We start from the raw sequence: 12821 nt of genomic DNA, 5'->3' as shown, positions 1-12821 counted from the left end.
GGTGGCTCAGTGGGTTAAGTCTCTGCCTTTGGCTCAGGTCGTTATCCCAGGGTCCTGGGATCGAGCCCCGCATCAGGCTCTCTCCACAGTGGGGCGCCTGCTTCCCCCCCTCTCTCTGCCTGCCTCTCTGCCTACTTGTGATCTCTCTATGTCAAATAAATAAATCTTTAAAAAAAAAAAGAAAAGAAAAGGCAGGAAAAAATACCTGTTTCCTTTTTTTTTTTTTTTAGATTTTATTTATTTATTTGACAGAGAGAGAGATCACAAGTAGGCAGAGAGGCAGGCACAGAGAGAGGAGGAAGCAGGCTCCCTGCGGAGCAGAGAGCCCGATGCAGGGCTCGATCCCAGGACCCTGAGATCATGACCTGAGCTGAAGGCAGCGGCTTAATCCATTGAGCCACCCAGGCACCCCCCTGTTTCCTATTTTTACCAGTTCAAAAACATAGTGACTTTGTTCCCTCGTGTCCTCACGTGACAAATTAGGTTTGCTTATTTGTTTTAGAATCAGGTACAGACTCAATTTACTGTTAGTTTCAGGGCATTATGAGAGCGAGTAGAGGTAATTGCATTTGTTCAAACTGCCATCTTTTGTTGGAAGTCGTGTAATAATTTATGCACCCAATTTCTTATTGTTGGATATTTATTTTGTTTTTTTTTTTAATTTTTATTTTTATTTTTTTAATTGTTGGATATTTAAATGAATTCTGGGCTTTCACTTGTATATCCAATACTGAGAGATGACCATCCTTAAAAATAAATCCACCCATTTTCAGGGTACAGTTTGAATTTTGAAAAACATATTCTTTTGTTGAACCACCTCCTCAATCCAAATACAGAACGTTTGCATATCCACAGAAAGTTCCCTGGTGCCCCTTTGCCCCAACCTGGCCCCACATTTCCATGGATGGTCTGCCTGGCTTGTGGATTTCTTTTGCTATTCTGGAATTCCATGGAATCTCTTTTGTGTCAGGTTCTTTTCATTCAGTGCATTTCTGAGATCTATGCTTGGGCAGCATATATCCTTTTTATCCATTCCTTCTTATTGCTGGGAAGTACATTATATGGGTACACTACAATTTGTTTATTCATCTTCCTATTGATGGACATATGAAACATTTCCAGATTGGACCCATAGTGAACAAAGCTGCTACACACATTTGTGTGCACATTCTGTGGACATCTGTTTTCATTTCTCTTGGGTAAATAGCTAGGAGTGGGATTGCTGGATGAAATGGTAATTGCATGTTTAACATTGTCAGAAAGCTCCAGAGTGCTTGAGCAGTGTTTGAGCGGTCTGGTCATTCTGCTTCCTGGCCACACACATCCGGGCAGTCTTCTGAATGTTGCTGTTGTAGTGGTGTGTGGCAGCAGTGCGCTGTGGTTTGCGTTTGCATTTGTGTCTGCTCAGTGTGTCTGTTTAAATCTTTTGCCCATTTTGCTAATGGGCTCATTATCTTACTGAGTTTAAGAGTCCTTTCACATTCTGGATTCAAGTCATTGGTCACATATTTATTATATTTTCTCCCAGTCTGTAGCTTTCCTTTTCTTCTTCTTATAACTATGTTTTTAAGGAGAAGTATTTCTTTTTTAACAAGCCCGCCTTTTCAATTTGTGTATGTGTGGATGTCCTAAGAAAAGCTTTGCCTACTGGAGTGGATTGACTAGGATGCCCCCAAAATCCACCTGGAATGCGGCCTTATTTGAAAATGGTTTTTTTGCAGATGTAATTAAGGTGAGGTTATGTAGGATTAAATTAAGGTGGGCCCTAAATCCAGTAGTGTTCTTACAGAAAGAGGAGAGGACACAAAGAGACACTGCAGAAGGCCCTGGAGAAACAGAGACAGAGGCAGAGGTGGGTGGTGTCCCGCCACAGGCCACGGAGTGCCAGCAGCCAGCAGAAGCTGCAAGAGCTGGGGAAGGATTCCCCTCCTTCAAAGGGAGTGTGTCTTGGCTGACACTTTGGTCTTCTGGCTGCTAGAACTGTGAGAATAAATTCCTGTTGTTTTGAGCCACCCGGTGGTTAATTTGTTATGGCAGGCTGAGGAATTGAATACATCTGCCCAGGGCTGCAAAGATTTTCTTTTTTCTTCCGGATATTTTGATTTCATTTCTACATTTTTAAGTTTTTTTTTGAATTTTTAAGTGTTTTTAAAGTTTTTATTTAAATTCCAGCTAGTTACCATGCGGTATAGTAATAGTTTCGGGTGTACAGTACAGTGATTCAGCACTTCCAACAACATCCACTGCTCATCACAAGTGCATGCCCTAATCCCCGTCACCTGTTTCACCCATCCCCCTGCCCCCCCCCACACGTTTAGTCTTACCTGTTTTGAGTTTATTTGGGGGTATGATGCGATGTAGTTTTTCCCATATGGATATCCACTCTCCAGCATCATTTTTAGAAGAGGCTGTCCTTTCCCCCATTGAATTACCTTCCTTTTAAAAATCAAGTGACCATAAGTATGTGGATCCATTTTTGAATCCTCTTCTGTTATTACACTAATTTATAGGACTATCTTATGCTGATAGCACTCCTCTTCCTTCTGTACTCTTATAACCAAATCTTAAAATCAGGTAGTAGAAGTCCTCCAGCTCTGTTGTCCTTAAACAACTGTCTCTGCTCAGTCCTTTGCATTTCCATATAAGCTGTAGAATCAGCTTGCCAGTTTCAACAACAAAAAGATATACTGAGTCTTCCAACCTGTGGTATAGATCCTCATTGATTTAGATCTTCAGTTTATTTCTGTATTGTTTAAAATTTTCAGAATACTGGGCTTGCATGAGCTTTGTCAAATTTATCCCAAAATGTTTCCTATTTTTAATGCTAATAAAATGTTCTAATTTCATTTTTCAGTTGTTTATGACTAGTGTCTAGAAATACGATTTTTAAAAAACCTGCAACCTGACTGCCTGGGTGGCTCAGTTGGTTAAGCAGCTGCCTTCGGCTCAGGTCATGATCCCAGGGTGCTGGGATTGAGTCCTGCATCGGGTTCCCTGCTCTGCAGAGAGCCTGCTTCTCCCTCTCCCTGCTGCTCTGCCTACTTGTGCTCTCTCTCTGTCAAATAAATAAATAAAATCTTTAAAAAAAAAAAACAACCTGCAGGCTTGCTAAATTTACTTGTTACTTTTTTTTTTTTTTAAAGATTTTATTTATTTGACAGACACAGATCACAAGTAGGCAGAGAGGCAGGCAGAGAGAGAGAGAGGGAAGCAGGCTCCCTGCTGAGCAGAGAGCCCGATGCGGGACTCGATCCCAGGACCCCGAGATCATGACCTGAGCCGAAGGCAGCGGCTTAACCCACTGAGCCACCCAGGCGCCCCAATTTACTTGTTACTTTTAGTAGCTTTATTATAGATTCTTCAGATTTTCTAAGTACATGATCCATGATTACAGTTTTACTTCTTTCCAGTCTTCCTGCCCTTTATTTCCTCTTAAGGCCTTATTGTACTGGATAGGGTTTCCAAAAAACTGTTGAGTGAAGGGTGGGTCTTAGGGGGGGAAATGGCCACTCTTTCATCACTAAACATGAGGTTAGATGAGGTTTTAGGGTTTTTTTTTGTTGTTGTTGTTGTTTTTAAGATTTATTTATTTGACAGACAGAGATCACAAGTAGGCAGAGAAGCAGGCAAAGAGAGAGGAAGGGAAGCAGGCTCCCCGCTGAGCAGAGAGTCCGATGCAGGGCTCGATTCCAGGACCCTGGGATCATGACCTGAGCCGAAGGCAGAGGTTTTAACCCACTGAGCCACCCAGGCGCCCCTAGGTTTTAGGTTTTTCATAGCTGCTTTTTATCTGATTGGCAAGTTCCCTCTTACTGTTTGTTTGTGGAAGTTTTAATCATGTTAGATTTTGTTAAATGCTTTATCTGTGTCGATTCAGATGATCATTACAGTTTTTCTCTTTAATTTTCTTAAAATGTTTTTGCTTTTAGTATCAGGGTGATTCTGATCTTGTAAAAGAAGTTAGGAGGTATTTCTGTCTTTTTCTTCCTTAAATGTTTAGTAGAATTCATCTAGAATGAGCCTAGAACCTTTGTGGGAAGGTTTGTGGGAACCTAGAACCTTTGTGAGGTTTTTAAGTCCCAAATCACTTTCTTTAATAGAGATTGTTAGGGATATTTTTGAATGAGATTTGGTCCTTTCAGAAATTTATGTTCCATGACAGTTATTAAAATTATTCATAGCAGTTCCTTATTATCCTTTCAATGTTTTATGATCTGTAGTGAGGTCCTCTCTTTCCTAGTTTTGGTAGGCTCTTGCTTAGTTTGGCTCAAGTTTTATCAATTCATTGTTGTTGTTGTTTTTCCAAAGAACTAGCTTTTGATTCACTGGTTCTGTTTGTTTTATAAACTTCATTGTTTTCTGCTAAAGAAAATCACAACAAAACAATGCAAAACCAGTTCATATATTGGGAATTAAAACTAAATTTTTATTTTACCAATTTTCTGACATTTGCACTGTTGCTTTTCAAAGTTGTTTTCTACTATAGCTTTTTAAAATTGATAATCTAAATAATACATGCTGTTGAAAAATTTCAAGTTCTATGGAAATGTGTTAGTTAGGATAGGCAATAAGAAATAATCACAGAATCCTTGCAGCTTAATGTGACAGACTTTTCTCACTTACACCGTACATCCGCTGTGAGTCATCAAGGGCTTTGCTCCACACAGTCACTCAAGGACCCAGGTTAAAGGCTCCACCATCTCGAGCTGTACCACCTGAACACATGGCCACTCTATTTGCTGTGGCAGGAGAAGAGAATACTGCAGAGGCTTCTCTGCAATTAAATGCTTGAGCCTCATAACCCTTTGGCTGGAAATACCCACATCATGGGCCCACCTAATTTTAAGGGTCAAGAAACTGAAATCTCCATGTGGGCCTAGAAGCAGAGAAGTAGGTAGGAGTGAGCACTGTAATTCTATACTCTGGGAAAAAAAGAGCACCTGTTATTCTACTCTGAGATAATCCTTACTTCCTGTCTTCCTTCCTGGCCTAGATGACCTTCCTTCCTCATGGCCAGCCTTATATTTGGGGTTGGTGGGAATTACTGCTATAATCTGACTAATCATTGGTTCATATTTTGTTGTGTTCTACCTTTGAAACTCTTATGTGACTTTTATCAGTATACGAATGAGACTTTGAAAAGGGCAAATCAAGAATCCTTTGCTAGCTTCCTTAACAACACGGAAATTTCAAGTTTCTTTGTAAAACCTTGCTTTAGAGTATCTCTAAAAGACAGGCAACTAAGTGGTAACCATGGTTTTATCTAGGGAGGGAACTGAACTGGATAGTGAGGAGTTTGGTGGTAAAGGGTGTTGAAAGAGCGGGCAGGATGAATTTTCACAGCATATAATTCTATAACTTGACTTTTATACCATGTAAATTGTATTCCCTATTTCTAAAAACAAGTTAAATAAAAACCAGTTTCCTGTATTTTCTTAACTTTCTATATTGAATTTCATTATACTATGTAAATGAATGAAAACATGTTTCTTTAAAAGTTGTCAGAGTTGAGGGACATTTTGTTTTTTTAACTGAACCTTGACATATCAAGCAAGGACCATTATTTTAAAGTTTATGTACAGTTACCTTTAGAAGGAATAAAATTACATTATCCATATAGATTAGTTATAGTCCTTTGTCAGTAATCAACACAGTCACTTTTATTTGGATGTCACCTTTTCAGAATTTTTTCACATACATAAATTGGGTCCCTTTCATTTCCAGTTGTGAGTCGAGCCATAATGTCATTTACTGGAGAATATGAACTTTGAATTCAGACCTGAGCTTGAACTTCAGCTCCAACATTTATCAGTAATCCGCCCTCAGGAAATGTGCTTATTTACCCCTGCATCTTTTTCCTCCTGGGGAAGAATATTTACCTTTTGGGGACTGTTGTAAATGTTATTAGATAAAAGGTATGTAAACCCCTGAACAAGGCTCAGTACGTGATTTCTACTGTAGGTTTTTCTCCATTCATTGGGATCAGCGAATCTAGCTGTAGTACTAATTCTATTTTCTATACAAGAGTAGACCAGAATGTTAACCCTGCTCCTCTTTAAATACTTGTGTTTAATGCAAATGGTTCTGTCAGACTTCTGAGATGGTATAACACAACTCTTTGATTATAATAGTATGTATTTTTATTCTCGAACTCTCATCATGTAACACAGGACTTTGCAAAAGCTACATGATGTGTGATACCACAGCTGGTACAGAGGAGACATTCAGCTGCGTGCTATTGGGCTGAACACCAAAGCAGCTTGTGAAATGTGAAAAATGCCCCCTGCTCACTAAATGTTTCCTTTTGGGAAAATATAATTTTTTCATTAAAAAAAGTTACTTATGTTACATGCCACAAGTGTCAAAAGGTCCTGAAACCAAATATTTTGAGAACCACTGGTTTAGACTCTGAAGCCTAAGGGCAGAAACTGCAATGCCAGCAAGACTTGTTTAAATAGATGTCATGTGATATGTACCCATATCTCGGGGTCTTTGAGGACTTCCACCTAAATGTATCCCGTCTTCCTTTCCCTGGGAAAAAAGAATATAAGCAGTTAATTACTGGCTTTAATCCCCCAGAAAGTTACAGTTTTTCTAAGCAGCGAGTTGGAGCCAGTTAGTTACACTGAATCCCACAACGCTGCTCTTAATGGTGGTGGTTTATGTTTTCTCTCTTTCACACAGAGTTTAGTCACATGGCATCTGGAATGCCACGCACCAAAAGCAAGATCCTGAAGGAAGTAAAACAGATTATCAGCCAAGAAAGACCTACTGGAGAAAGCAGAGTAAGTAAAGCATCGTGTGTTGTCAAGAATTGTCTGTTTGTTTGTTTGAAAGATTTTATTTATTTGACAGAGACAGACAGATCACAAGTAGGTGGGTGGGGGGTGGCCTGCGGGGCGGGAAGCAGGCTCCCTGCTGAGTAGAGAGCCGGATGCGGGCCTCAATCCCAGGACCCTGAGATCATGACCTGAGCTGAAGGCAGAGACTTAACCCACTGAGCCACCCAGGCACCCTATGTTTGTTTGTTTTTTAAAAGATTTTATTTATTTACTTATTTGTCAGAGAGAGCACAAGTAGGCAGAGTGGCAGGCAGAGGCAGAGAAAGAAGCAGGCTCCCCACTCAGCAAGGATCCCGATGTGGGACTCGATTCCAGGATCCCGGGATCATGACCTGCACCGAAGGCAGTGGCTTAACTGACTGAGCCACCCAGGCATCTCATTGGTTTTTGTTGTTGTTGTTGATTTGAGAAAGAGCTTGAGTAGGGGGAGGGGCAAAGGGAGAGGGATAAGCAGAGTCCCTGCTGAGCTCAACCTGGGGCCACAGGGCTTGCTCAGTCCCACCAACCTGAGATCACACCCTGAGCCGAAATCAAGAGTCGGATGCTTAACCGCTGAACCGACTGAGCCACCCAGGTGCCCCTGGGCTTTCAATAGGAGCCTGGAGAAGGGACTAGTGAAGAGAAATCATGGTTTGTTTCCTGCTAATTCTTCTAAAGTGACTAGATCATAAAGTAAACCCAATGATGCCTTAAAAGGACTTCATGTTGGGCGCCTGGGTGGCTCAGTGGGTTAAGCCGCTGCCTTCGGCTCAGGTCATGATCTCAGGGTCCTGGGATCGAGTCCCACATCGGGCTCTCTGCTCGGCAGGGAGCCTGCTTCCCTCTCTCTCTCTGCCTGCCTCTCTGCCTACTTGTGATCTCTCTCTCTCGCTGTCAAATAAATAAAATCAAAAAAAAAAAAAAGGACTTCATGTTAACTATTCACATTGTATATGAAACACATGAGTTGTTTCATACATAGTTTAAAAAATCATTCAGGAAAAGAGCCATATCTTATAATCTCTGGATCCCTGCAGTTAATGTGAACTTTTTTTTTTAATATTTTATTTATTTATTTGACAGAGATCACAAGTAGGCAGAGAGGCAGGCAGAGAGAGAGAGAGAGAGGATGAAGCGGAGCAAAGAGCCCGATGCGGGACTCGATCCTAGGACCCTGAGATCATGACCTGAGCCGAAGGCAGAGGCTTAACCCACTGAGCCACCCAGGCGCCCCAATGTGAACATTTTTCAAGGGAAAATTCAGTACAGGTAGCCTATCAAAGGATATTTTTGTCTTGTCTCGGGAGGTTGTTTAAAGAACAAAATACTGGCATTTTGAGTACTTTCAGTGGACTATAGGGGAAGTGTGGCATGAAATTGGTATCATGAAAAAGTTTTGATTGGTTCCCAGGATCACAATATTCAGGAGCCAGTGTAAAATGACTAGAACCTCGTGTTCTGATATCCTTCTTTTCAATGGCTCTTTACTGCTTCAAGTTGCACAGCTTCCCAGGGCCTTACCCACCTCAGCTCTAGTTTCTTACAGCCTTCTGGTTCTCTTACATATTCCATTTCAAACTCGTCTTCATTCTTCCACTCCTCTCCTAAAGAGGTTCTGGCTGTGTCTTGGTGGCTGTAGTTGATCATCCTTCTCCCCAGTTACTTTCTTCATCCAGGGACAAGCCTGGTTTTCTGTCCTTGCAGTTGGCCCCTGAGAGCCAGTGAGGAAATGGAAAACTCTGGAAATATCCCTTGGTCGCTGACCACTTAAACAGGGATTCCTTAGCTTTATTTAATTTCGGATGAGTTACAGAGGATAAAATCATTTTATACAGATAATTCTCTTTTATCCTAAAGGTATCTTTTTAGATGGGTCTTTACCTACTCTACCTTCTTCACACCCCTTCTAAACCAATATTGGCTATTTAAAGCAGCCTGGTTTTTTTCTTGGCACAAGGAAGACTTCATTTATTTATTCCATCTGGGCTTCCTTATCCAGACACCACGACTTACAAAAAGCCAGTGGCATTTATCAACATGGTAGCCATGAGTCTATGCCTTTTTACATCAAATCTGAATGAACTTTTTGGGAAAGTATCAACTATATATGAACTATATACATACAAAAGCTTGTTTCACTGGTTCTTTTATAGTTATGAAAATAGGTATTAACTGATTTTTTTATAACTCTTTACATATATACACATTTGTGTGTATAAATACATAATTTGTGTACCTTAGTAAGTCAGCTTATGACATGGTAGATTTATAGCCGTGACAGTATTTAAAGGAAAAATTATTCATGACCCTTGTTAAAGAACAGTAAAGCAGACTTTAGACTTTACCCAGGACCTTTGCCCTAGGTGTAGGGACTATTACAATGGGATTTTGCAGTTGGGTAGAAAGATTGGGCTCAACTCTGAATACAATGAGGAATAGTGGGAATTTACAGCCAAGGAACAAGGTGGAGGTTAGTGGGTGGAATATTATTGAGGAAACATCAGGGATAATAAAGGATTCTTGCTAAAGGCAGGACAGGGTGATAGGTCATCATTAGAAGATGGTGCAGGATAAGGAACCTGGTCAGATATTGAAGGACATCAGATCCTGAGGATAAGTCTGGCTAACCTCTCTTAGCAGGATTCTTGCTGAAGTTGGACAATGAAAAGATGAACACAGAAGCTCAAAAAATCAGTTGAACTCTCTTCTCAACATGGAAAGACTGTCAAGTTAGAGTTCAGTCTGTCAAGAGAACAGATAGCCTTCCCTCACGCTAATCTTTCTTTACCCTCAGGCATTATCCTCAACTACTTCCTTGAAATTATTTAAATCATCATTTATCTGGTTTTAGGCAAATTCAGTTTGTTTTACTTTTCAGACTTAATATTCCCTTATTAACTTTTTTCCTTGAAGTTTGAGAAATTTGGAGAAACCTGTAACACTATATTAATAACTCAGTGTGTACCCTTAGTTTTTTTCTGTACGTGTATAATGTCTAAATAATTAGATGTTGCTACGTAGTTTTGTGGCCTGCAATTCGCTTAGACATACTGTAGGAGTTTATATTTTTTAACATGTAACAAATTCATTATGCTTAACATTTAATGAGTACAGAAGAGGAAGAAAGAAAACGGTCTTCCTCCTTAGAGTATATTGTAAGGACGCACCATGTATTATTTTTTAACCCATCTCCAATTGTTGACATTTGTGAGTGGGTTCATTACTGTTTATTTCATTATTTATAAACACTGTGGGTGGAACAGAAACAACTTTTGGTCAAACTTGTGCTTTTTTTTTTAACGATAAATTTCTTAAACGGCCTTCCATCTTTTTTTTTCCTTTAAAGTAATCTCTACCTCCAGCATGGGGCCCAAACTCACTACCCTGAAATCAAGAGTCGCAAGCTCTATCAACTGAGCCAGCCAGGTGCCTCTCCTTCCATCCTGTTTTCGATTTCTTCCCCTTTGACCTTTCTTTTATCATTTTCTCCTTTTTTTCTGCCTCCAAATGCCTTAGTCCCTCAAGCCTCAACTCCTGTTCCTTTGCCTTTATCTGGCAGTCCTAAATGTTCCTTAATCCATACTCAATCCCTATTCCTTCCCCCGGATCCTCTTGTCTGTCCAGGTGCCATATTTGAAAGACCATGTCCCAAAGTGAATTTTCTTTCCTTTACCTATGTCCCTAGTATTTTCAGCTTTACCATCTGCTTTCTTATCTTCAAGTTTCAGAATGATGATCGTGCAGCAAAATGCTATCCTAAATTTCACTGACAAAAAGAAAGCTGGGTGGGTCTGGAGTCAGAGTGAAACTGGGTTAACAGCCATCAGTAATTGTTAACTGAGTATTCCTCTCAGGCTGCTATTTTTTTTTTTTTTAAGATTTAATTTAATTTATTTATTTGACAGAGATCACAAGTAGGCAACGAGGCAGGCAGAGAGAGAGAGAGAGACAGGAGGAAGCAGGCTCCCTGCTGAGCAGAGAGCCCGATGTGGGGCTCGATCCCAGGACCCTGGGATCATGACCTGAGCCGAAGGCAGGCACTTAACAGACTGAGCCAGCCGGGCACCCTGAGAATAAAGCTTTAGTAAAATGAGACATGGCATCAGGTTTTCTTTTCATTTTTCCTTACAGGGATGGAAGCTGAAATGAAGCAGTGTTTTATCGTATGTACTTCAGCAGACCTTCTGCAGTTCAGCTAAAACCATGACTGCTCTTTCTTCAGAGAACTGCTCTTTTCAGTACCAGTTACATCAAGCAAATCAGTCTCTAGATGGTAACTGTCTGCTATTCTTGATTATACTTGGGAAAATATTACTGAATATCTTCACACTAGGAATGAGAAGAAAAATCACCTATCAGAATTTTATGGAATATTTTTGCATTTCACTAGCATTCATCGATCTTTTACTTTTAGTAAACATTTCCATTATATTCTATTTCAGGGATTTTGTACTTTTAGGCATTAGGTTTACTAAATACCACATTTGCCTATTTACTCAAATTATTTCTTTCACTTACGGCTTTCTGCATTATCCAGTTTTCCTGATAGCTTGTATAGATTATTACCTGAATTTCTCTAAAACCAAAAAGCTTGCATTTAAGTGTCAAAAACTATTTTATTTCTTTATAGTAATTTTAATTTGGATTTCAGTCCTTGCTTATGTGTTGGGAGATCCAGCTATCTACCAAAGCCTGAAGGCACAAAATGTTTATTCTTATCAGTGTCCTTTCTACATTAGCATTCAGAGTTACTGGCTGTCATTTTCCATGGTGGTGATTTTGTTTATGGCTTTTCTAACCTCTTGGTCAGAAGTTACTGCCTTGGTACAGGCTGTTAGGATGACTTCCTATATGAATGAGACTATCCTGTATTTCCCTTTTCCATCCCATTGTGGTTATACTCTGAGCTCTAAAAAAACGCTCTTGCCCAAGTTCATTATCTGTTTTCTCGGTACCTGGTTACCATTTGTACTACTTCAAGTAATTATCCTTTTACTTAAAGTACAGATTCCAGCGTATATTGAGATGAACATTCCGTGGTTGTACTTTGTCAATAGTTTTCTAATTGCTACAATTTATTGGTTTAATTGTCACAAGCTTAATTTAAGAGACATTGCATTACCTGTGGATCCATTCGTCAACTGGAAATGCTGCTTCATTCCACTTACAATTCATAATCTTGAGCAAATTGAAAAGCCTATATCAATAATAATTTGTTAATGTTGCCATATTAAAACTAATTAAAACTGACAACTACAGTAAGAATCATAATTTTACAAACGGGAAAGAACATACAAAGACTGAACTGAACTGAAGCTCCACTCCCCCGGCCCACCTTTCATACCTTTTCGGAATGTGTCTTTGGGGCTACGGTAGTAAAAACAAAATAATTCCAAGAGAATTTTGTTATACCTGTTCAGGAACACTGCATGTTACCAATATTAATTTAACACAAAAGTGAAATTAGTTAATACTAGGCCATACTGATTTCATGTTACCCAAAAAAACTACCGGATGCAAACATGCTATGTAAATCTGAGATTCTCTGCCAATACTATACAAGTGTAAATAAACATTTTTATTGAATTCAAAGCAAGAAAATCAAGATCATTTTGTTAAAATTATTTGGTGTAAATATTCTTTTAACATAAAGGGAAGATCAACTCAATTTAAATTTAGGTAATTTTCAAAAATATATCTGTTTTTAATACAGATAATCCTGGAAGAAAAGGTTTTAGTTGCTCACCTTACAGAACTGGGAGTAGCGACTAGGTCTCTTTCCATGACATACCAGATTCATTTTCACTTATAACTTGTATGTCACATATTTGCATGTCAAATCGTAATCACATGGGCAATGTGTCCCACTGAAAAGTAAAGGAGGATTTCTTATCCTCAGCACTGTTCACATTTTGGGTTGGGCAGTTCTGTGTTGTGGGAGACTGCCCCGTGCACTGGAGGGCCTTCAGCACGTGCCTTCCCTCTGCCCAAGACACACCA

At 39.7% G+C, this 12821-nt stretch overlaps 1 protein-coding gene across 1 annotated transcript in view; it reads left to right on the top strand.

Moving 5' to 3' along the window:
• Positions 1-12413, top strand: part of GPR160 (G protein-coupled receptor 160) — a 24050-nt gene extending 11637 nt beyond the window's left edge. The window contains exons 2-3 of the mRNA XM_046003870.1: positions 6685-6785; positions 10953-12413. Coding sequence (XP_045859826.1) covers positions 11025-12041 — 1017 coding nt within the window. The 5' untranslated portion in view covers positions 6685-6785; positions 10953-11024 and the 3' untranslated portion in view covers positions 12042-12413. The remainder of the gene's footprint in view (positions 1-6684; positions 6786-10952) is intronic.
• Positions 12414-12821: the final 408 nt, after the last annotated feature.

The sequence above is a fragment of the Meles meles genome, chromosome 4 (genome assembly GCF_922984935.1).
Source record: "Meles meles chromosome 4, mMelMel3.1 paternal haplotype, whole genome shotgun sequence".
Taxonomy (NCBI): domain Eukaryota; kingdom Metazoa; phylum Chordata; class Mammalia; order Carnivora; family Mustelidae; genus Meles; species Meles meles.
Note: the sequence above shows the minus strand (reverse complement) of the source record. Positions and strands in the feature narration are given on the sequence as shown.